The 25,594-nt window shown below is 41.3% G+C and overlaps 1 protein-coding gene across 1 annotated transcript; it reads right to left on the bottom strand.

Annotated features, from left to right (window-relative positions):
- Window positions 1-11,511: 11,511 nt before the first annotated feature.
- LOC136686092 (elastase-1-like) lies at window positions 11,512-14,107 on the bottom strand. The gene is made up of 8 exons (XM_066659609.1): window positions 13,956-14,107; window positions 13,742-13,848; window positions 13,552-13,652; window positions 13,339-13,461; window positions 12,712-12,848; window positions 12,029-12,171; window positions 11,777-11,926; window positions 11,512-11,670 (listed from the first exon to the last, which is right to left on the bottom strand). The coding sequence occupies exons 1-8, from the start codon at window positions 13,993-13,995 to the stop codon at window positions 11,659-11,661; spliced, it is 813 nt and encodes a 270-aa protein (XP_066515706.1). The 5' UTR covers window positions 13,996-14,107; the 3' UTR covers window positions 11,512-11,658.
- Window positions 14,108-25,594: the final 11,487 nt, after the last annotated feature.

The following is a 25,594-nucleotide window of genomic DNA, read 5'->3' as shown; positions in this document are numbered from 1 at the left end:
TGCCGCCCCACAACAACTATTATTATTTTTATAATGTTTTAAAAGTATGATGAAATAATACTTCTTCATTTAGAATGCACACAATGAAGAATTATTTAAGCTTTTTAGTTAATATTTGGGGATCTAATGCAGTATTATTTGATGTGAAACCTACAAAAACTTTGAAAAACTATAAATCAATAATAGGAATATGTTTTTGCTGATGACTCATATTTTTCTGCCCGGAGACAGTGGGTAGACATCATGTGAGTCAAAGCGAAACTGAAAGTAAACAGGTGCTTTGCACGCACATCATCTTCAAAGAACTCATTGTCCAAAGAGAAACAAGCTTCTCAATTTTCGCTTTTTAGTTTACTACATTATTTGAATTCATTTTGATTAGACAAGTAAAAATCCTCCAAATTATTTGGAATAAAATTATTTAACGCTGACTTCCATTGTAAATTAAGAAGGTTATTTATATATTCCTCTCCTGTAAAGTTACGTTTTGGAAGATTCACTTTTTTTATTTTGATGACATGACAAGTCAATTATTAAAAAAGAGAAAAACAATTTACAACTGACTCTGAACTTAAGACACGGTTCCAGCTGGGGTGGATGTACACTGCGCTGACTCCATAGAACTGTTCCTTCCGCTCAGGTATAGTCAGATCAAAGTCTCCAAGAATGATAAGGGCCACATTAATGCTACACAGGAGAACACAAAGAGACACTGTTCAGTGTGTGAAACTCAAAACATGAGAGTTTAGAATTGGCTACTGTTAGATGGTTGTTTACCCATCCACACACTGAGCAGCGGTCAGCACTCAATCTTTTCTGATCAGAACTCCTCCACAGATGTGGTTATAGGCCGTGCCAGTTTGAGTTCGTATTGATGCCTTTTGAAAAGGAAAATCAGCAGAGTTAACATTGAGGAATTATATGTTCTAGTTAGTTGACAAGGCTTAGCTTGCATTAATGATGGTGTTCACCTGCCAGGGCCAAGCATTTGGGAGTGGACACAGAACCCCCAATAACTCTGGCCCTTTGCCTGCGTAACATTTATGTAGGGAACAACAACTGTCACCCAGCGCTGTTTTATGGAGAAAACACACATTTCTGTGACTGGTCAATATCCTTTATTTGGTATTAATCAGAAAATAACAGATCCTCACCCAACTTGGTTCTGTCACAACTTACAGAGGGCTGCAAAGGGCTCCTCTCAGAGCTGCTGAGAGAAGATGGCGAAAAACAAAAGACCCATCACACCTGACACAACTGTAATCTCTGTTCTCAGCCTCCTCATCAAACGCCACCTCTGCAAAAAAGAAATTCTACCAAGACAAAATCAACAACGCTACTGACACCTTGAAGCTGTTTTCAACCTTCAAGTCTTTACTGAACCCTCCACCTCCACCCCCTGCAACCAACCTCACTGCTGACACATTTGTTAACTTCTTCATCAGCAAAGTTTCTGCAATTAGCAGCCGGTTTTCTGACCCTTCTACACAGCCTCCAGCTCTCCCTTCGAATCCTCCTAAACCCACTGCTTCCTTCCCTTCTTTCACTCTTCTCACAGAAGATGAGGTATCAAATCTTCTTAGAGGCGGCTGTCCTATATGCTGTCCACTGGATCCCATTCCTACCACCCTACTGCAAACGATAGCTCCGTCCATTGTGTCCGCAGCCACTCATGTAATCAATTCTTCACTAACCTTGGGAACATTTCCAAACACCTTGAAGCAAGCTCAGGTAAGACCTCTACTCAAAAAACCTTCTCTTGCTCCTTCTATAGTAGAGAACTACCGACCAGTCTCTCTCCTCCCCTTCCTGTCTAAAATCTTAAAAGAGCTGTCTTTAAGCAGGCAACAAAATTCCTCTCCCAACATAACCTCCCAACATAACCTCTAACCAATCCGGCTTCAAGAGTGGCCACTCCATGGAAACTGCGCTTCTGTCAGTAATGGAAGCTCTTAAAGATGCCAAAGCAACAGGCCAGTCCTCAGTTCTCATCCTTCTTGACCTATCAGCACCATTTGACGGTCAACCATCACATCTTACTAAACAAACTTACTGACATGGGCTTCAAGAACAATGCACTCTCCTGGTTTGAGTCTTATCTCACTGGACGATCCTTCAATGTGTCATGGCTTGGACAAACATCAGCGCGACACCACCTCACCACAGGTGTGCCCCAAGGCTCAGTGCTGGGTCCCCTCCTCTTTGCCTTGTACACCACCTCTCTAGGCCCAATCATACATTCATACGGCTTCTCCTATCACTGCTATGCAGATGACACACAGCTCTATTTATCCTTTCCTCCAGGTGACACTTCAGTGGCAACTTGAATTTCTGACTGTCTCTCTGACATATCTACATGAATGAAGTAAGATCACCTCCAATTGAATTTATCCAAAACTGAACTGCTGGTCCTCCCAGCCAAGCAAGCTATTCTCCACAACATCAGCATCAAGCTAGAGTCCCTATCAGTGGCTCCCACCAAGGTTGTAAGAAACCTGGGTGTCATTGTTGATGACCAGCTGACCTTCGCAGATCACGTTACCGCTGTAGCTCGATCGTGGCGCTTCGCCCTATTCAACATAGGGAAGATTAGGCCATACCTAACTCAACATGCAACACAGCTCCTTGTTCATACGTTAGTAATCTCCTGTCTTGACTATTGCAACGCCCTCCTGACAGGTCTTCCGGCCTGTGCTGTGAGACCGCTACAGATGATCCAGAATGCTGCAGCATGCCTGGTTTTCAACCAGCCAAAAAGAGCACATGTCACGCCCCTATTAGTTGAGCTGCATTGGCTACCCTTAGCTGCTCGCATCAAATTTAAATCACTAATGATGGCCTTCAGAGTATTCACTGGTTCTGCTTCCATCTACCTTAATAGACTCTTAAAAGCATATGTTAGCGCCCGCCCTCTCCGTTCCTCAAAGGAGCGCCAACTAACACGGCCAACCCCCCATACAGGTCAGTCAAGGCTATTCTCATCTCTGGTACCACGCTGGTGGAATGAGCTTCCAAGCACCATCAGAGCAACAGGAACCCTCTCCGCATTCAAGAAATCCTTGAAAACCCAGCTCTTCCGAGAGTATCTCTTGCACTGAAAGTCTTTCTTTAATGCACTTATTACTTCCTGGCATATTATACTCAATGTAAGGTAATTTGTATAAATTGTGCTGTAGTTTGAATGTTAGATCCTCTTTTGTAAGTCAAAATGGATAAAAGCGTCTGCCAAATGCATAAATATAAAAGTAAATGTAAATGCAAAGGTGACAAAGTAAAGGATACTCAGCATCTTTGCAAGCTGTCAAGGTGGTGTTAAAAGCGAAAACTTCTGTAGCCTTAGTGTGCATCAGTGGGGTGGGGTTGTACACAGTTGATGTAATCAGCAACAAAAAACTTAACAAAGGCTTATTGTACTTAAGGAAATGGCCGCCTAAAAGCATCCAAAAAATCTTCTGACCACGGAATGAAGAATCAAGTTTTACATTTTTTGTTTAATTGTTGGCATGATTGGAGTATGATTTCTTGTAAAATGTGTCCTTCCTGTTCCTCGCATCAAACCTGTTCTATCACTTGCCTTAATCATAAGACTTTCATCCAGAATTTCACTTTGATGTAAATGTTATAAAGAGTGCCTTGAAATTCTCCTGTGAAGTGAAAAGGAAACGATAATCTCCGATGGTCTCCAAACTATTTAATAAATAACAATTTATATTGTTATAATAATATAAAATCCATTAATAAAATCCAGTATTACCAACTACCTTCATAAGCAACCTAATTATTTCTAGAGTACACTTGTGTGCAGTTCTCAATGTAACTACAGCTGTTCAATGAAGGCCTCAGAGGATTGTTAGAGAACTTTAGTGATAAAACAGCATCATGAAAACAAAGGAACACACCAGACAGTTCAGTGGTAGTGTAAAGCAGGGTTAGGCTATCAAGAACAGGAATATGGCACAACTGCAAACCTAACAACACATGACCTAAACTGACTGTCCAGGCAAGGACAACATTGATTAGAGAAGCAATCAAGAGGCCCATGGTCACTCTGGAGGAACTGCAGAGATCCACAGCTTGGGTGGGTTGAGTGAGTCTGTCCACAGGACAACTATTAGACATGTACTCCACAAATTTGGCCTTTATGGAAGAGTGGCAAGAAAGCCAACTTAAAGCAAGCCATAAGAAGTCCCATTTCCATGTAGGGAACACAGTAAACATGTGGAAGAAGATACTCTGGTCAGATGAGACTTGGGCAAAGGTTCACATTCCAGCAGGAGAATGACCCTAAACTTACAGCCTGACCTACAATGGAATAGTTTAACTCAAAGTATATTCATGTGTTTGAATGGCCCAGACAACATCCAGACCTAAATCCTATTGAGAATCTCTGGCAAGACTTGAACATTTCTGTTCACAGAGGCTCTCCATTCAATCTGACTGAGCTTGAGCTATTTTGCCAAGAAGAATGGGCAAAAATGTCAGCCTCTGGAAGGTGGTCCTACAGAGTATTGACTCGGGGGGTGGAACACAAATACACACCACAATTTTCAGATGTTTGTTTATACAAATTTTGAAAAACGTATCATTTTTCATTTTACTTCACAATTACTTGCTAATTTGTGTTGGTCTGTCATTTAAAATCCCAATAAACGATATTTAAATTTGTGGGTTGTAGCATTAAAAATATTTCATAATATTCAAGGGCATTGAATGGTTTTGCAAGGCATTGTACATCCCTTAAAACAGAGGTCTCCCGAACCTGAACTTGGATCCAGGTTCCAGGCATGGATTTTAAAATGGCCATCAGAGATAACACCAGAGTTGCAACACTTAATGTACAGGCCGACCTTTTTAAAAGCCCGACCTGGAGCCTGGACACAGGGGCTGGATTAGAAGATCTCTGCTTTTGAATTTGTCAGTTCATCTACTACAGGTGCACAGATTAAACAGTTGTACACACAACTTGTGTAATTTGCACAAAAAAAAGAGCAACATAAAATGAAATGTGACATTAAAGCAGCTGCATGCAAACCTAAGCTCAACATACTGAAAACAAAGTGTCAGCAAGAGTTGTAAAAGCTCTCTCCCCTTAGCATGCAGTCAGGGACCGGTTACAGCATTCTCAAGCAGGATGGACCTGTGTCCGATACCTTTGAGATGAGTTGGACTGGTGGCTGTGATCAGGAATGAATCATCTAACATCAGCATAAAGTTCTTGAAGCTGAATGCAGTCCAATCACCACATCAATCCACCAAGATCTAGTGTAAATCTTCCAAGAAAACTAGAAGCAGCAAAGAAGGGACATACAATTTATCACTTCCTAACCAATAAATGTGCTTCAGATTTAAATTCTAAAGAGACCACATGCCCACAAACCATTAGCTACATATAGTGTAAGTTTTTGTAACAAGTTCTAAGTACTGAAATGCAGTTCAGAGATGTTTGGTCAGTGCAAAGCAATGATTTATTGTGTAGATCTGTGTAGAGTTGTTTTCTTGTCCTCAACCCGTAAGTCAGGCCAGTTTCTGTTTTTCTGATTCTTTGCTTTGACACGAGGGAACCTCGTCTAAGGCATAATTTATGATTTTATAAAGGCCACCAAAACAATTTATATATATACATGCCATTTTGGTCGATTTTTATTTACTTCTTGAGTTGAACACCCCAGCGTTTTATGTGGTACTTCATAATGAATGAACTAATAAAAATACTTCAAGATTACTTGGAATAAAAAATTTTACATTCAGTTGTAAAATCATTATTGAAAGTTAAAAGGGTAGTTCTTCTGCTGTAAAGTTATTATTTTGAGAGATGCATGTTTTTAATTGGACAGCAGGTTTTGTGATTAATGCCCCTGAATTGCTAACATTTTGCAGACAGAACAGCTTGTTACAGCCAACTCAACTTCATAGCAATCACAATTCTTATCTGCACTCATTCTAGTGTCTGCTCTCATGGTCTGAATTGCACCATCATCCTAGAAGTATGTTGTTGTCTCATTTCATTGTGTAAGTGTACATAGCTGGGATAAAAATACAGCCTCTGAACTTGAACCACAAGAGGAAGAAAATCTCTGTTTGAAAATAAGAAGGAGGAATTAAACTTCCATTTAATATGACCTGAAGTAACAGGGTTATAAGGAAGGGCATTCAGCATGATGTTTTACCACAAGGAACTAGAAGCACATTTCTATGATCCACCAGATGTGACAACAGGTCCTTAAAATGGCCAAAATATAGTTTCAGGATCATTCTAAACACTTCATTAGCCTGATGGACCCTATATATATAGCTATTTTGCTATTCCGTTTTTTATTTTTTCAGTTGCATTTAAACAGTAGTTATGTGACATTGCCATATTCAATATGTTGGGTTTTTTTCTAAAGTTCCTTGGCTACTCAAATATGTAATCACTTGAGGTTTACATGCTGACCGATATTTAAAAATTTCTATAAATTTGTCATGTTTTGACCAAAATTTTAACAAGCGTCTGCTTTTTGTTTTTTGTTTTTTTTGCATATTTCTCAATATACAGCCTTGAAATCATATTCCCACCTCAGATATCTTTGCACAGATTGTTAGTGTGAGGTGTCTGTTGGTTGAAACATAAGCATTTTTGATGCTAATTTATTACATAGCATATTACTGTGACAAAATAAATTTGTAGCATCAGACGGACTGAAGCTGGCGGCGCGCGCGTCAACACACGTGCAGCGGCCGCTCCGGAACCAAGCAGGCTTTTGTTTGTTTAAAAAACGTTTTTTTCATTTTATTTATAATATATGGACGCAGGAACACCTGCAGTTCATATATATCACCGCCAGACACTGCTTCAATGTCGCAAACAGGAAATTTACAGTATCAGCGATGACCTCCAGGAGACGCTGTGGAACCTCCGCTTGCTTCGGAGGCCTAGCCCTGAAACCTCGACGTTTCCTGATGCCGGCGGCCGGGGAAGGAGACGACGCAAGCGGTGTGAGAGGAGACAGAAGCGCGGCAAGCGAGGGGGGATCCGTGCTAGGCTAAGAGCTAACCCGAGCCGGCAAGCTATCCCTTCTCTCTTTCTCTCCAATGTCTGCTCGCTGGATAAACTGGACTATATCAAACTTCAGCAAACTACACGGCGAGAATACAGAGACTGCTGTGTTTTTGTTTTTACGGAGACATGGCTCAGCGACAGTATTCCCGACGCCGCCATTCAGCTAGATGGGCTAGCCGCATTTCGAGCCGACAGAGACCCAGCGCTATGCGGTAAGACTCGCGGTGGTGGTTTATGTGTCTATATTAACACTGAATGGTGTAAGAACTCTATGCTAGTCTCTGCTTATTGTTCACCGTTAGTGGAGTTTCTGGCTGTGAGATGTAGACTTTTTTATTTACCTCGAGAATTCTCCGTTGTTTACTTAATCGCAACCTATATCCCTCCCGATGCAAACACAAAACAAGCGCTGTGGGAATTATATGAAGCCATAAGTGACTTCCAAAACACACACCCGGATGGTCTGTTTATTGTTGCTGGAGATTTTAATCATGCAAATCTCAAGAAAGTGTTCCCTAAATATGTTCCACCAGTATGTGAACATTGCTACGAGAGGAGCGAACACGCTGGATCTTGTTTACACAAACGTTCCAGACGCGTACAGGGCAGATCCCCAACCCCACCTCGGACACTCAGATCACATGTCTGTTATGCTAATTCCTGCATACAGACCCATCATCAGGCGATCAAAACCTATCCTGAAAGAGGTGAAAATCTGGCCATCAGAAGCAATCTCTACTCTTCAGGACTGTTTCGAGTGCACTGACTGGGACATGTTTAGGGAAGCTGCAACTTACAGCAACACAATAAACCTGGAGGAGTACGCATCATCAGTGACCAGCTACATAGAGAAGTGCATCGATGATGTGACCATCTCCAAGACCATCACCATCCGCTCCAACCAGAAGCCGTGGATGAATGCAGAGGTGCATGCGCTGCTGAAGGCTAGAGACGTTGCTTTCAAATCAGGCGATAAGGCGGCCCTGAGAACAGCGAGGGCCAAACTCTCCAGAGCTATCAGAGAGGCAAAGCGTGCACACGGCCAGATCATTCACAGCCACTTCCAGAGCAGTAGAGACACTCGGCGCATGTGGCAGGGCATCCAGAGCATCACCAGCTACAAGACTACACCACCTGCTTGTGACGGAGATGCTTCCCTACCAGACGTGCTGAACCATTTCTATGCACGGTTTGAGGCACAGAACAATGTAATGGCGAGAAAGTCCACCCCTTCTCCCAGCCACCAGGTGCTGTCTTTTACTGCAGCTGACGTGAGGAAAACTCTATGCAGAGTTGACCTGCGGAAAGCTGCTGGACCAGACAACATTCCTGGCAGAGTGCTCAGAGAATGTGCAGACCAGCTTGCTGATGTCTTCACTGATATCTTCAATATCTCTCTTAGCAGCGCCGTTGTTTCAACATGCTTCAAGAACACCACAATCATCCCGGTGCCTAAGAATTCTTCTGTGTCCTGCCTCAATGACTATCGTCCCGTTGCACTCACACTGGTCATCACAAAGTGCTTTGAGAGGCTCGTCATGAGGCACATCAAAACCCTATTTCCCCCCACACTGGACCCTCTACAGTTCGCGTATCGTCCTAACCGTTCAACGGACGATGTCATATCCACCACGCTGCACCTGGCACTCACCCACCTGGACAAGAAAGACACATATGCCCGAATGCTGTTCATAAACTTCAGCTCAGCATTCAACACCATCATTCCTCAGCATCTGATCGGGAAGCTGAATATACTGGGCCTCAACACTTCTCTCTGCAACTGGATCCTGGACTTCCTGACTGGGAGACCTCAGTCAGTCCGGATCGGTAGGAACACCTCCAGCACCATCACACTGAACACTGGAGCCCCCCAGGGCTGCGTGCTCAGTCCACTGCTGTTCACACTGCTGACCCATGACTGTGCGGCGATGCACAGCTCAAATCATATCATCAAGTTCGCTGATGACACGAATGTGGTGGGTCTCATCAGTAAGAATGACGAGTCAGCATACAGAGAGGAGGTGCAGCGGCTAACTGACTGGTGTGAAGTCAACAACCTGTCTCTGAACGTGGACAAAACCAAACAGATGGTTGTAGACTTCAGAAAAACAAGGGGTGAGCACTCGCCGCTGAACATCGACAACTCTGCTGTGGAGATTGTAAGGAATACCAAATTCCTTGGTGTTCACCTAGCGGATGATCTCACCTGGTCCACTAACACCAGTAACATCAAAAAGAAAGCCCAGCAACGCCTCTACTTCCTGCGAAAGCTGAAGAAGGCTCATCTCCCCCCTCCAATTCTCACCACTTTCTACAGAGGAGTCATCGAGAGCATCATGACCAGCTGCATCACTGTCTGGTTTAGAAACTGCACTGGGGCAGATCGCAAGTCCCTCCAGCGGATCGTGAGGACAGCTGAGAAGATTATCGGTGTGTCTCTTCCCTCCATTACAGACATCTACACCACTCGCTGCACCCACAAAGCACTCAGCATTGTGGGAGATCACACACACCCTTCACACACACTCTGCAACCTACTGCCATCTGGAAAAAGGTATCGAAGCATTCGAGCCCTCACATCCAGACTCCGTAACAGCTTCTTCCCACATTCTATCAGACTCCTAAACATCTAGAGACTGAGACTGGACTGAAGAAGCACACACACACACACACACACACACACACACACACACACACACACACACACACACACACTTCTTCACGCAAACACTGGTCTGTTGGACTGTAAATGAGTGTACTGTTTACACATATCCTGTTTACATCATGTTTACATCCAGTTACCATTTACAGCACAAATACACTTTAAATTGCAGTGTCTCTCTCCCTCACTCCCTCCGTACTTATGGTTTTTGCCTTGTCTTGTATTACATTGTATTGTATTGTACTGTAGGGACATTGTTTTGTATTTTTCTTAGCCATATCTCTTGCACTTTAATGTGTATGCACTGTTTTATGTTGCACTAGATTTGTACTAGTTGCACTTTAATGTTGTGTATTGTTTTGTGTTCTATGTCCTTTGCACTTTAATGCGTGTGCACTGTTTCATGTTGCACTAGCTTTGCACTAGTCGCACTTTAATGTTGTGTATTGTCTTATGTAGCACCTTGATCCTGGAGGAACGCTATTTCGTTTCACTGTGTATTGTAAACACTGTATACTGCTGAAATGACAATAAACTTCGTCTTTCTTGTCCTGAGCAAAGTCTTCATGTTATGATCATAGGGAATATGATTAGAATCCTTAAAGAGAGCAAAATAAAACATAAATTTTGAAGGAGCGCCTTGATTTTTAGGTGGTTGTTCACACTGGATTACTCCCAGAGTCTTTACAACACCGATAAGATAACTATTTTTAGATATGGTAGGATCTGCCATTTCTAACGGTATGCAGAACTCACAGACGCATTCAGGCATTCAAAAATTAGGAAGCTGATTATATAAGTTGTGTTTTTGACCCCGCATACTGTGGAGTTCAGGTCCACAGAGTTAGTCATGAATTTAACTACCTTCCAAGGTGTGTTCCCACTTTGTGCATAGTGATTCCCGGGTAGGCTACAGACCCACCGTGATCTCGATCAGACAATGAATGAATAAATCAATTAATATTTGTATGATATAATTATTAATATATTCAAATAAAATTGTTTAGCTCAAATTAAACCCACATTGGTTCAGGTGGAACAGGAAATTCAAAGAGACTTACTGTAGAATTTTAAAGGCGAAATTCACAATTTAAGTGAAAAAAATATTTTTATAAATTTCTGAGGATGTTTCTTCATTTCCTAAGGCTCCAGTCTCTGGACCTTCCCAAAACTGGTCTAATGTTTACAAAGCCCCAGTGTCAGTAAAAGGGTAAATAAATGTCTTGATGTGGCAAAGAAAAGGCATCTGAAGTTTTTAGACAACATAGAGAACTCCAAACATTCAAAAGCATGAACCGAGATTAGGCTATTGCTCTATTCCTGCTCCATAGGTGGATAATATTGACTCATTTTTGCTCTTTCGGATCACTTAAGGTGGAAATATCTCCAAACACAGTAAACAGATAACTGCATTACTGACAGTACTACAAAACTAAACAACTTGACTTACAATTTGTTCATTAAAACCGTGAATAAAACTTAGACAAATCATTTTATTCCCTCTCTAACAAACCGCTTCTCCTTAAAAGATGCAGAGCTTCTGAATGAAATCAAATCAAAGAGAACATCTTCTCTACAACTGTAGGCAGTCCCTTTAATGTGAATTGCAAAATTCCAGTAAGAAGTCAGAATACTTAATGTTTGAAATGTATAATTACATATATATGACTGTGTCAAATACATTGGTTGGTTTGTGTTAGAAAATAAGGAAATATAATTGTTCCACAAGAACCTTAATAGCCAAAAAGCAAAGAACTAAACACTAAAAACCATATGACTCAAATAAAGACGCTTAAAACAATGGACTTTAGATTTATTTTTTAATTGATTTTATAAGGTAGTAAATCATGTGGATACATATTGGATAATTTGAATACATGTTTGGAATAGATGATAAAATAATCTTTTGGAGTCCCTCCGGGTCATGGCACCATCTCTCTCCCCTGCTTGGCTCCATTTAGCCAGCGATCTGATGAAGATAAAGTGTTTATTGAATTAAACAATAAGTAATAAGTATTAGTAGCTTGTGGTTGAATTAATGACACATTTGCATGGTATTGGTGCTTTCTACTTACGCTCTGAATCCAGGGTATGTAGGCAGACACACGGGTGAAGACAGTGGGTTTCAAGTAGGTGTTGCAACCAGCAGCGGACACAAAGCTCGTAATTCCATGGACCACATAGCTGTTAGCAACCAAACAGTTCAGAGGGCCACCACCATCCCCCTATGATAAGAGAAGACCAGACCAGTGTTTCATTTAGTAACACTGTCACAGAATTCATGTGTATTTCACAAAGAAAAGAAAGGGAATTGTAGGTCATCTCACATTGCAGCCTGAGTTGATGCTACCACCAGCACAGACCATGTTGGTCTTGACTGTAGCGCCCCACCAGTTGCTGCTAGAGCAGGTAGCATAATCGACTATAGGCAACGGAGCCTGCCTCAGCTGAGCAGAGAGATAACCACCCGCTATGAGAGACAATGAGAAAGAGAGAGAGAGGGAGATTTTTTACAAATTATTTTAGATGTAAACAATGTATTATTGAGTGCTGGGAATGACACTAGTAATTTCTTTACACATTCTGATTATTTAGGCCTTTGTAAGACAACTTTTTAACAATTTTTAAGCAGATCCTATCAAGCATTATGAAGTTATGCAGCATTTTCTGAAAGTAGGCTATATGTACCCAAACGTGCTTTTATATTTAGTACTCTGTCACAAATCATTGTGGCTCAGCACAATTTCGGTAATTGGTCCAAAATGTCTGAACCAACCAGAAAAGTGTTTTCACACTACACACAAACCAGTCCTTGATTCATTTTGTTCCAGACTGAGAACATCTCTTTTGGTTTGACCAAATTTTGGTCCTTTGGTCTCGACCACGGTCTTAGGCACCTGTCGCATGTGCTGTTTAATTTAATTCAGAACAAACTGATAAACCTGAAGGTCCAGACCAAACAGGTCATGGGTGAAAGCACACGATCTTCAAGAGATAAACTGTAACTCACTCTGAGTGGCCCCCCAGCCGGTGACATAGCAGAATGTGCTTCCTGGGAGGATCTGACCAGTGGGTGGCAGGGTAGCCAACTGGACAAATGTGTTCAGGATGGCCTCTGAAGACAGACGGATCAGGGCAATGTCGTTCCTGAGGTAAGAAAACCACTACTGGTCATTTACAGGTAACACCTACTGAAAAATCTCATATCTACTAAAGCAAATTGGTCTAGGTCCTTCATAAAAGTGTCACAAAAGTTTTTGGAGAATAACCTACAGAGTTCTTTACATGTGGAGGTACTGCAGTTTTAAAATAGGTTCTTTGCACGCACATCATCTTCAAAGAACTCATTGTCCAAAGAAAAACAAGCATCTCAATTTTTGCTTTTTAGTTTACTACATTATTTGAAAACAGGAGCTGTCAATCACACTGTACAAATTTCATGTTGAATAGACCAGTAAAAATGCTCCAAATTAATTTGGAATAAAATTATTTAACTCTGATTTCCATTGTAAATTAAGAAGTTTATTTATTTATTCCTCTCCTGTAAAGTTACGTTTTGGAAGATGCACATTTTTACTTTTCGATGACATGTAAAGTCAATTATTAAAAAAAGAGAAAAAATCAATTTACAACTGACCCTAAACTTAAGACACGGTTCCAGCTGGGGTGGATGTACACGGCGCTGACTCCATAGAACTGTTCCTTCCTCTCAGGTATAGTCAGATCAAAGTCTCCAAGAACGACAAGGGCCACATTAATGCTACACAGGAGAACACAAAGAGACACTGTTCAGTGTGTGAAACTCAAAACATGAGAGTTTAGAAGTGGCTACTATTAGATGATTGTTTACCCATCCACACACTGAGCAGCGGTCAGCACCCAACCCTTTCTGATCAGAACTCCTCCGCAGATGTGGTTATAGGCCGTGCCAGATTGAATTCGTAGTGATGCCTTTTGGAAAGGGAAATCAGCAGAGTTAACATTCAGGAAATATATGTTTTAGTTGACAAGGCTTAGCTTGCATTAATGATGGTATTCACCTGCCAGGGCCAAGCGTTGGGAGTGGACACAAAACCCCCAATGACTCTGGACTGTGGATTCCCCTGCGTAGCATTTGTGTAGGGAACAGCATTATTGTCCCCCAGCACTGTTTTTTGGAGAAAACACACATTTCTGTCACTGCTCAATGTCCTTTATTTGGTATTAATCAGAAAATAACAGATGCTCACCCAACTTGGTTCAGTCAGAACTTACCGAGGGCTGCAAAGGTGACAAAGTAGAGGATTCTCAGCATCTTTGCAAGCTGTCAAGGTGGTGTGCAAAGCAGAAAGTTCTGAAGCCTTTTATACAATTAGTGTGCATCAGGAGGGTGGGGTTGGTCACAGTTGATGTAAGCAGCAACAAAAAAACTTTACAGAGGTTAATTGTATTTAAGGAAATGACAGCCTAAAAAAATCCAAGAAATCTTCTGACCACGGAATGAAGAATCAAGATTTACATTTTTTTAATTGTTGGCAGAGTATGATTTCTTGTAAAATGTGTCCTTCCTGTTCCTCACATCAAACCTGTTTTATCACTTGCCTTAATCATAAGCCTCAGTTTCATCCAGAATTTTACTTTGATGTAAATGTCATGAAGAGTGCATTGAAACACACCAGACAGGTCAGGGATAAAGTTGTGGTAGTGTAAAGCTGGATTAGGTTATTAAAAAATGGAGTATGGCACAGCTGCAAACACAGTAAGCATGTGGAAGAAGATACTCTGGTCAGATGAGACTTGGGCAAAGGTTCATATTCCAGCAGGAGAATGACCCTAAACTTACAGCCTGACCTACAATGGAATAGTTTAGCTCAAAGTATATTCATGTGTTTGAATTGCCCAGGGGGGTGTGCACGGTGGCGCAGCAGGTCGCAGTCACACAGCTCCAGGGACCTGTAGGTTGTGGGTTCGATTCCTGTTCCGGGTGACTGTCTGTGAGGAGTTGGTGTGTTCTCTCTGTGTCCGCGTGTGTTTCCTCCGGGTGCTCCAGTTTCCTCCCACAGTCCAAAAACACATGTTGGTAGGTGGATTGGCGACTCAAAAGTGGCCGTAGGTGTGAGTGTGTGAATGAATGTGTCTGTGTTGCCCTGTGAAGGACTGGCGCCCCCTCCAGGGTGTATTCCTGCCTTGCGCCCAATGATTCAAGGTAGGCTCTGGACCCCGCGACCCTAAATTGGATAAGCGGTTACAGATAATGGATAGATGAATGGCCCAGACAACATCCAGACCTAAATCCTATTGAGATTCTGTGGCAAGACTTGAACATTGCTGTTCACAGAGGCTCTCCATCAAACCTAACTGAGCTTGAGCTATTTTGCCAAGAAGAATGGGCAAAAATGTCAGCCTCTGGAAGGTAGTCCTACAAAGAATTGACTCAGGGGGCGGATCACAAATACACACCACAATTTTCAGATATTAATTTATATAAATTTTGAAAAACGTATTATTTTTCAATTCACTTCACAATTACTTGCTACTTTGTGTTGGTCTGTCATTTAAATTCCCAATAAAAGACATTTAAGTTTGTGGGTGTAGCATGAAAAAATTTGGAAAATTTTAAGGGATATGAATAGTTTTGCAAGGCACTTTAAAACAGAGGTCTCCCGAACCTGAACTTGGATCAAGGTTCCAGGCCAGGATTTTTAAATGGCCATCAAGAATAACACTTCTAACATCAAGAATAATGGCCATCAAGAATAACAGTTGCAACTGTTAACGTACAGGCCGACCTTTTAAAAGCCCGACCTGGAGCCTGGACACGAGCTGGATTAGAAGACCTCTACTTTAGAATTTGTGAATTCATCTACTACAGTGTGCACAGATTAAACAATTGTACACACAGCTTGTGTAATTTGCACAAAGGAAAGGGCAACATAAGAAAATGATAAAATGAAATATGACATTATGGCAGCTGCATGCAAACCTAAGCTCAGCATGCTGAAAACGAAGAGTCAGTTAGAGTTGTAAAAGCTCTCTCCCCTTAGCATGTAGTCGGGGACCGGTTACAGCATTCTCAAGCAGGATGTACCGGCATCCAATACCTTTAAGATGAGTTGGACTGGTGGCTGTGATCCAGAATGAATCATCTTACATCAACGTAAATTTCTTGAAGCTGAATGCAGTCCAATCACCACATCAATCCACCAAGATCTAGTGTAAATATTCCAAGAAAACTAGAAGCAGCAAAGAAGGGACATAAAATTTATCACTTCCCAACCAATAAATGTGCTTCAAATTTAAATTCTAAAGAGACCACATGCCCACAAACCATTACCTACATATAGTGTATATTTGAGAAGCTTTTGTAAGTTCTAAGTACTGAAATACAGTTCAGAGAAGTTTGGTCAGTGTATAGCAATGAATTATTATGTAGATGTTGTTTTCTTGTCCTTTACCCGTAAGTCAGTTTAGTTTCTGATTCTTTGCTTTGACATGAGGGTACCATTATACCATTTTAATTACTTCTTCATTTGAACACCCTGGCTATTTATGTGAAAATTACTTCAAAATTACTCAAAAAATTACTTGGAATAAAATATTTTTACATTCACTTTTATTGAAAGATAAATGGGTATTTTTTATGCTGTAAAGTTATTATTTTGAGAGATGCATGTTCTTAACTGGACAGCGACAGTTCACAGATTTTACAGAGTCAACTGTAGTCATAAATAAAAGATTTGGGTATTCTACAGAACAGGAATTTTAAAAATTTGCTATGTTTTCTTGATTAACACCTCATGAATTGCTAACAATTTGCAGACAGAACAGCTTGTTACAGCCAACCCAACTTCATAGCAATCACAATTCTTATCTGTACTCATTCTAGTTTCTGCCTTCATGATCTGAGTTGCACCATCATCCTAGAAGTATGTTGTTGTCTCATTTCAATGTGTAATTGTACATAGCTGGAATAAAAATACAGCCTCTGAACTTGAAACACAGGAGGAAGAAAATCTCTTTTTGAAAATAAGAAGGATAAATTAAACTTCCATATAATATGACCTGAAGTAGCAGGGTTATAAGGAAGGACATTCAGCATGAGGTCTATGATCCAGCATGACCAGATGCGACAACAGGTCCTTAAAATGTTCGAAGTATAGTTTCAGGATCATTCTAAACACTTCATTAGCCCGATGGACCCTATCTATTTAGCTATTTTGCTATTCCGTTTTTTATGTTTTCAGTGCATTTTTCAGTTGCATTTAAACAGTAATTATGTGACATAACCATATTCAATATATTGTTTTATTTTCTAAAGTTCCTTGGCTACTCAAATATGTAATCACTTGAGGTTTACATGCTGACCGATAATTAAATTCATTCATTCATTCATTGATTCATTATCTGTAACCCTTATCCAGTTCAGGGTCGTGGTGGGTCCAGAGCCTACCTGGAATCATTGGGCGCAAGGCGGGAATACACCCTGGAGGGGGCGCCAGTCCTTCACAGGGCAACACAGACACACACACACACACATTCACTCACACACTCACACCTATGGACACTTTTGAGTCGCCAATCCACCTACCAACGTGTGTTTTTGGACCGTGGGAGGAAACCGGAGCACCTGGAGGAAACCCACGCGGACACAAGGAGAACACACCAACTCCTCACAGACAGTCACCCGGAGAGGCAATCGAACCCACAACCTCCAGGCCCCTACCTGCTGCCACACCGATAATTACATTTTTCTATAAATTTGTCATGTTTTGACCAAAATTTTATGTAGTGCCTGTTTTTTGTTTTCTTGCATATTTCTCAATGTACAGCCTTGAAATCATATTCCCACCTCAGATATCTTTGCACAGGTGTGTTAGTGTGAGGTATCTGTTGGTTGAAAACAAGCATTTTTGATAATAATTTATTACATGGTATGTTACTTTATATATTATTTTTCTTGATATTCTAGCCTCTGGGATGTATAACTGAAAGCTCTGACAGACACAGCAGGCCCAGAATTTCAAGAATTTATTTCAGGGTGTCAGGAACGCGGGGCAGACTGACGGAGGTGGACGCACTTGCTAAACCACAGTGACTTTATTGAAACATAAGATAACCAGACAAAAAGAGACATAACAGACAGAATACTTAAACAAAGAAAGACTGACACAGACTTGGACAGGATGACCTGGACAGAGGGGCTTAGACAGAGAGAGCGAACTGGACAGACTAAACCTAGACAAAGATAGATAGACAAACCTAAATAGAGAGAACTGAACAGAGACCTAAACAGACAAAGCTAAACAGACTGAAACTAGACAGAGAACCAAACAGAGAACTAAACATGGAAGAGCTAAAGCAGACTAAACTTGAACACACACAAACAGACAAGAGACAAAAGAGATACAAAGACTGACTTTGAGGGCATAAGAAATAGACAAAACAAAGGTGGAGAGAAACAGACAAACTGAAGAGCAAACCAATGACAGAGGAAACGAAACGATTGACCGACAAGAAGAAGTGAGACAAGGGAACTTAAATACATAATGCAGACAAGACACACCTGAGACAGATAACAAGGGGGACAGATTACAAATGACACTGACGAGGAGGAGGAACAAAGGTGGGACATGGGTGGAGACATGGACAATAACAAACAGAGCCATATGCTAAGAAAGCATATGGTGGGGAAAACAGACACGACAGGACAAGGGCGTGACAGATGTCCCCTCCTGAACGCACAACTCCCAGGGCGCGTACACCTAGACCCTCCAGGAGCTGGCTCAGGAGAGAGCACGGAAAACAAGACAGAACAAGACTAGACAACGAACTGTCAGGAGACAGGACACAGGACAAGATAGGAACAGACACAGGAACTGGAGACATGACAGGACCGGATACAGGAGACTGGACTCGGGACAGGACAGGAGATTAACCAAGGGGAGCGACAGGAGACTGAACAGGTGACGTACGAAAGGGAACAGGAGATGGGACGCGGTACAAGACAGGACTAAACAAGGGTGACAAAACACTGGACTGAAGAGGGGAAGATACTGGAGACAAAACCTGAGTGGGGACAGGTAGAAACGGTAGACTGGACATGGGACAGGACAAGGTGCTTGACATTGGACTGGATACTGGATGGGGACAGAGACTGGACAGGCATAGACAACGGAGACAAGACTGGGGACAAAACGGGACTAGAGACAGAATGTTGTACAGAGGACAGGCTCCAGACCCACCACGACCCCAATCAGACAATGAATAAATAAATCAATTAATATCTGTATAATGGGCGGCACGGTGGCGCAGCAGGTAGTGTTGCAGTCACACAGCTCCAGGGACTTGGAGGTTGTGGGTTTGATTCCCGCTCCGGGTGACTGTCTGTAAGGAGTTGATCAGGTGCTCCGGTGTCCTCCCACAGTCCAAAAACACACCTTGGTAGGTGGATTGGCCACTCAGCTGAGCAGAAAGATAATCACCCGCTATGGGAGAGAATGACAAAGAGAGAGATTTTTTCTTTTTTTTATAATTATTTTCGATGTAAACAATGTATTATTGAGTGCTGGGAATGACTCTAGCCATTACTTTACATATTCTGATTAATTAGGCTTTTGTAAGACAAATTTTTAACAATTTTTAAGCAGAACCTATCAAGCATTTTGAAGTTATGCAGCATTTTCTGAAAGTAGGCAATGTGTACCAAAAAGTGCTTTTATATTTAATAGTCTGTCACAAATCATAAAGGCGATATTTGATTTTTTTTTTCTGTGATAAAACAAGTACACTTAGGTTTAATCTAAAATATTTTGACCCAGATAGTTTTCCATAGGGCTCCTTCAGCAACGAGCTCGTTCCCCTCTCCTAGGCCCAGCTAGTGAGTCATCTCGACACATTGCTTCTCTTTGTCTTTGTCTATGACCCTGCTATTGGTTTGTACATACATCAATTACTTCTCACCCGCCCACAGAGAGCTGTTATCGAATCCTTGTGGAGAGTGCGTACCACAGCAAAGTGCTAAAATGTGGCATTTTGTCTAAAATTCTGTTTAATCACCAGTGGTGTACCCAGAAAATGCTGTGCAAAACACTAGTGGACCTCCAACTTTACCCTCATTGGGCCAACAGTGGTCTGCCGTCTCCTTGGTATCAGGGAACTTCTGAATAAAATAAGTTGGTGTTGAGAACCGTGTGAGAAATCTTTGAAGCTATTAGTTGATTAACTTATTAATTTTTATTAACAAAAAAGACCCCAGAGGTCCAGATTCATTTCTACTGTTTACCAGTGCTGCTACTACTTATGTGTGGCTCAGAACGAGATATACCATATGTAAGACACAAACACACACATTGCTTAATGCAATGCTTATTCTACTTATTTGGCAGCTCCTTATTCATATCTTCGGTACCACCTTAAATGACGCAATTTGTCCCAGTGGCAGAATAATGCTATGTCCCAAAACACACTACACTTCACTTTACCTCCTCCACTGCTCAGTAACCTTTTCTCTCATGTAGAACTCTGAACGTTAAAACACACAGAGGCACTCAAAAAACAGTGGCTGTGCAAATCAATTTATGTTTGGAATTATCGGTTTCTTTACTATATTTTGGAGTGAAGGCAGTGAGTAAATCACCTGGTCATGGCTCAGCACAACTTGTGTAATTGGTCCAAAATGTCTGAACCAACCAGAAAAGTGTTTTCACGCTACACACAAATCAGACTTTGAATCAGTTTGTTTCAGACTGAGAACATCTCTTTTGGTTGAACCAAGTTTTGGTCATTTGGTCTGGATCACGGTCTTAGGCAAATTTCCCATGTGCTGTTTAATTTAATTCAGAACAAACTGATAAACCTGAAAGTCCAGACCAAACAGGGCATGGGTTAAAGCACTATCTTCAAGAGATAAACAGTAACTCAGTCTGAGTGGCCCCCCAGCCGGTGACATAGCAGAATGTGTTTCCTGGGAGGATCTGACCAGTGGGTGGCAGGTAGCCAACTGGACAAACATGTTCAGGATGGCCTCTGAAGACAGATGGATCAGGGCAATGTCGTTCCTGAGGTAAGAAAAGCACTACTGGTCATTTACTGTTAATAGCTACTGGAAAAGCTCATAACTACTAAAGCAAATTCGTCTAGGTCCTTCATAAAAGTGTCACAAACATTTTTGGAGAATAACCTACAGAGATCTTTACATGTGGAGGTACTGCAGTTTTAAAATAGGTTCTTTGCATGCACATCATCTTCAAAGAACTCATTGTCCAAAGAAAAACAAACATCTCAATTTTCACTTTTTAATTTAATACATTATTTGAACAGGAGCTGTCTATCACACTGTGCAAAATTCATTTTGAAAAGACCAGTAAAAACGCTCCAAATTAATTTGGAATAAAACAATTTAACACTGACTTCCATTGTAAATTAAGAAGGTTAATTATATATTCCTCTCCTGTAAAGTTACGTTTTGTAAGATGCACATATTTCTTTCAATGACATGATCAGCTGGGGTGGATGTACACTCCATAGAACTGTTCCTTCCTCTCAGTTATAGTCAGATTAAAGTCTCCAAGAACAACAAGGGCCACATTAATGCTACACAGGAGAACACAAAGAGACACTGTTCAGTGTGTGAAACTCAAAACATGAGAGTTTAGAAGTGGCTACTATTAGATGATTGTTTACCCATCCACACACTGAGCGGCGGTCAGCACCCAATTCTTTCTGATCAGAACGCCTCCAGATGTGGTTATAGAGTGTGCCAATTAGAGTTTTTATTGATTTTGAGTTAACATTCGAGAAATATATGTTTTAGTTAGTTGACAAGGATTACCTTTCATTAATGATGGTGTTCACCTGCCAGGGCCAAGCGTTGGGAGTGGAGACAGAAACCCCAATGACTCTGGCCAGTAGCTTTGCCTGCATAGCATTTATGTAGGGAACAACATTACTGTCACCCATCGCTGTTTTATGGCAAAAACACACATTTCAGTGACTGGTCAATGTCCTTTATTTGGTAGGAATCAGAAGATAACAGATGCGCACCCAACTTGGTTCAGCAGCAACTTACAAAGGGCTGCAAAGGTGGCAAAGTAAAGGATTCTCAGCATCTTTTCAAGCTGTCAAGGTGTGCAAACCAAAAAATTCTGTAGCCTTAGTGTGCATCAGTGGGGTGGGGTTGTACACAGTTGATGTTATCAGCAACAATAAAACTTAACAAATGTTTATTGTACCTGAGGAAATGGCAGCCTAAAAGCATCCAAAAAATCTTCTGACCACAGAATGAAGAATAAAGTTTAAATGTTTTTAATTGTTGGCAGAGTATGATTTCTTGTAAAATGTGTCCTTCCTGTTCCTCGCATAAAACCTGTTCTATCACTTACCTTAATCATAAGACTCAGTTTCATCCAGAATTTCACTTTGATGTAAATGTCATAAAGAGTGCCTTGAAAGTCTCCTGTGAAGTGAAAAGGAAATGATAAGGAAATAACAATCTGAAAACATGGCATGAATTTTTTATTCAACCCCCTGTACTCTAATACCCATTAATAAAATCCAGTATCACCAACTACCTTCATAAGCCACCTAATTTTTTGTAGAGTTCACTTGTGTGCAGTTCTCAATGTAACTACAGCTGTTCAATGAAGGCATCAGAGGATTGTTAGAGAACTTTAGTGATAAAACAGCATCATGAAAACCAAGGAACACCAGACAGTTCAGTGGTAGTGTAAAGCAGGGTTAGGCTATTAAAAATAGGAGTATGGCACAACTGCAAACCTAACAAGACATGGCTGTCCACCTAAACTGACTGCCCAGGCAAGGACAGCATTGATTAGAGAAGCAATCAAGAGGCCCATGGTCACTCTGGAGGTACTGCAGAGATCCACAGCTTGGGTGGGTTGAGTGAGTCTATCCACAGGACAATTATTAGACATGTACTCCACAAATCTGGCCTTTATGAAAGAGTGGCAAGAAGAAAGCCAAATTAAAGCAAGCCATTCATTCATTCATTCATTATCTGTAACTGCTTATCCAATTCAGGGTCGCAATGGGTCCAGAGCCTACCTGGAATCATTGGGCGCAAGGCGGGAATACACCCTGGAGGGGGCGCCAGTCCTTCACAGGGCAACACAGACACACACACACACATACCTACAGACACTGTTGAGTTTTGAACTACCAACATGTGTTTTTGGACTGTGGGAGGAAACCGGAGCACCCGGAGGAAACCCACGTGGACACAGGGAGAACACACCAACTCCTCACAGTCACCCGGAGTGGGAAACAAACCCACAACCTTCAGGTCCCTGGAGCTGTGTGACTGTGACACTACCCGCTGCGCCACCGTGCCGCCCTAAAGCAAGCCATAAGAAGTCCCATTTCCATGTAGAGGAAACACTAAACATGTGGAAGAAGATACTATGGTCAGATGAGACTTGGGCAAAGGTTCACATTCCAGCAGGAGAACGACCCTAAACGTACAGCCGGACCTACAATGGAATAGTTCATCTCAAAGTATATTCATGTGTTTGAATGGCCCAGACAACATCCAGACCTAAATCCTATTGAGAATTTCTGGCAAGACTTGCTGTTCACAAAGGCTATATATATAGAAATTTTAAGATTCAGACTTTCTTTTATCCAGGCCTCACATTCCACAGCAGTGTGTGTTGAAGACTACCACCACACACACGCACCCCCCCACACACACACACCTAGTCTGTTGAAGATTAGAAGCTCGTAAAAAAAAAACCTTCCAGTGACCTCATGACACTCACAAAAAGGTCAGTACCTATACTAAGTGGTCACAACCACCACTAAACCAAAGATAACGCCAACAGAGCCTTGGGAACTGAGTCATAAAACTCACCACGTGAGGAGACCCCCAGACCACCTGGGGCACGTATCAACCAGCTTTGGTCGCAAGATCACAAGATCAGCAGATGGCCCCCGAGGAATGCGCTAATATTGTTCTCTCCAATCGGAGTTCAACCGAGCAGAAACAGCATGGACCAGCAGTGCTTCCAAGTGGACATTTGTGAAATCATATGTCACCAAAAGCATTACTCTCTCTCTCTCTCTCTCTCTCTCTCTCTCTCTCTCTCTCTCTCTCTCTCTCTCTCTCTCTCTCTCTATCTCTCTCTTTCTCTCTTTCACTCTTGGGTGAATGTACGCTAAAAAGAATAGATTTGCCCAAATCATGAAGACCAATTCCTTTCTCAATTTAAAAGAATGTTAATTAATCTCTAATAACTAGAATAGTTGGTGTAATTACATCAGTAAACTCAATATGTTATATTCAAGTATATATTCTAGGATGTTCTATTCACCCAAGCCGCAGTAAGCAATTTTATTTCTCTGGGAAATTTGAGACGGTCACGTGTACTTCCCAAACCCAGTAGCCAGTCAGAGAATGGCTTCCTCTCAAGTGGGTGTAACGGCACCACATTGAAAACAGGAGTTCGCTTGGGAAGGAGTCAGTCTCGTCAGAAAAAAAAGAGTCTCTTCAGGAAAATGAGCTGCTGCGGGATAAAAGAGTCACTTCGGAACAGCTGAATGGAGTCGACTCTCAAAGAGACTCTGACAAAGGTCCAATCTTCATGCAACCAAACAAAGGATGCCTTGGGCCAGTTAGCATTGCTTAAACAGTGCTTAAGTCAGATAGAAGCCTGTAGAAATAACTCCGTCAGCGAATCTCAATTTATTTTATGTTTTTCGTTCTTTTGTTGCCCAATCAAAGCCTCATTTTAAGGCTGATCAAAGAAGGTGAATCCTATTTTTGGCCAGAATAAAGGACCACCTCTGAGATTAGTTGATAATTAGAATATTAATGGTAAATGCAGAGAAACAGAAAACTTTATTTCGATGCACCCTCATTTCATACAATACAATACAATACAATACAATACATACAATGTATTGTAATAAAGCATTCTTTGATTTTAAATAATACTGTGTATAGAGTTTATTCATAAAGTCTGAAAATCTTGAAACTCACTCCCTAGCGTGAACAGTATCCCAATTTCTGATAAATTATTAATTCATTCATTCATTATCTGTAACCACTTATCCAGGGTCGCGGTGGGTCCAGAGCCTTCCTGGAATCATTGGGCGCAATGCGGGAATAAACCCTGGGGGGGGTGCCAGTCCTTCACAGGGCTGATAAATTATTAATATTGTTATTATCTGAAATTAGTAATAATAATAATAATGTATAATTGATAATCACCATTAAGCAGAAATCATTCAAATATTGTTCACATGCTACACAGTGTCCCTGAAGGAGATCGTGCCTGGGAAGTTCTAATGATTCTCAAGGATATTGTGGAATTGTCTGTGGCACCAAGACACACTGAAGATTCTGTTAATTTCTTGGAATTGAGCACAGAGAGGTGCTGCAAAGTACTTTCCCCAATTTTCACTTGTGACCAAAACACCATTTTGTGGAACCTTATCCTGAACTGATTAGAGTGTTTAGTCCTCTTTCAGATGTGTGGACAATGCTTTTTGAGGGCAAGCATAAGTTATTAAAAAAGATAATTCGTTTCTCTCAAAATTACAAAAATGTTGCTCCAAATTGGCCACCAAACACCAAAAAACACATTTGATGAAGTAGCTCCACAGATGCCTTCAGTTCTTGTTGCAAATTCTGTTGCTATTGATGGAATTAAATACAGTGCAGATATGATACTCTCTGCTGGTTCATGTTCAGGGCTCCCTGAATTCAAACAGCCACCTCTGTATGTTATTCAGAAATCAGAGTTAAATGATATATTTTCCCTGTCAGCTTACAGAGTAAAAGGAAAACTGATGGGGACACCAAAAGCAATTTATTTTTTGCTGAAAGGGTAGTTTTTTTAATTTACTATTACTTTTATGTTTTTTTTCTACTACATGGCTACAAATTCAAGAATGCT

This window comes from Hoplias malabaricus, chromosome 2 (genome assembly GCF_029633855.1).
Source record: "Hoplias malabaricus isolate fHopMal1 chromosome 2, fHopMal1.hap1, whole genome shotgun sequence".
NCBI lineage: Eukaryota > Metazoa > Chordata > Actinopteri > Characiformes > Erythrinidae > Hoplias > Hoplias malabaricus.
The sequence above is the reverse complement of the archived record's forward strand: the minus strand, read 5'-3'. Positions and strand labels throughout refer to the sequence as shown.

Bases quoted from the DNA above. Each gene is read 5' to 3' on its own strand.
- LOC136686092 (XM_066659609.1), bottom strand. From the start codon at position 13,995: ATGCTGAGAATCCTCTACTTTGTCACCTTTGCAGCCCTCG. The intron at 13,462-13,551 runs GTAAACAATCAT...TCTCCTGTGTAG, and splicing joins GCTGCTCAGTGTGTGGATGG to CATTAATGTGGCCCTTGTCG. The intron at 12,849-13,338 runs GTCAGTTGTAAA...TTCTTACCTCAG, and splicing joins AACCGTGTCTTAAGTTTAGG to GAACGACATTGCCCTGATCC.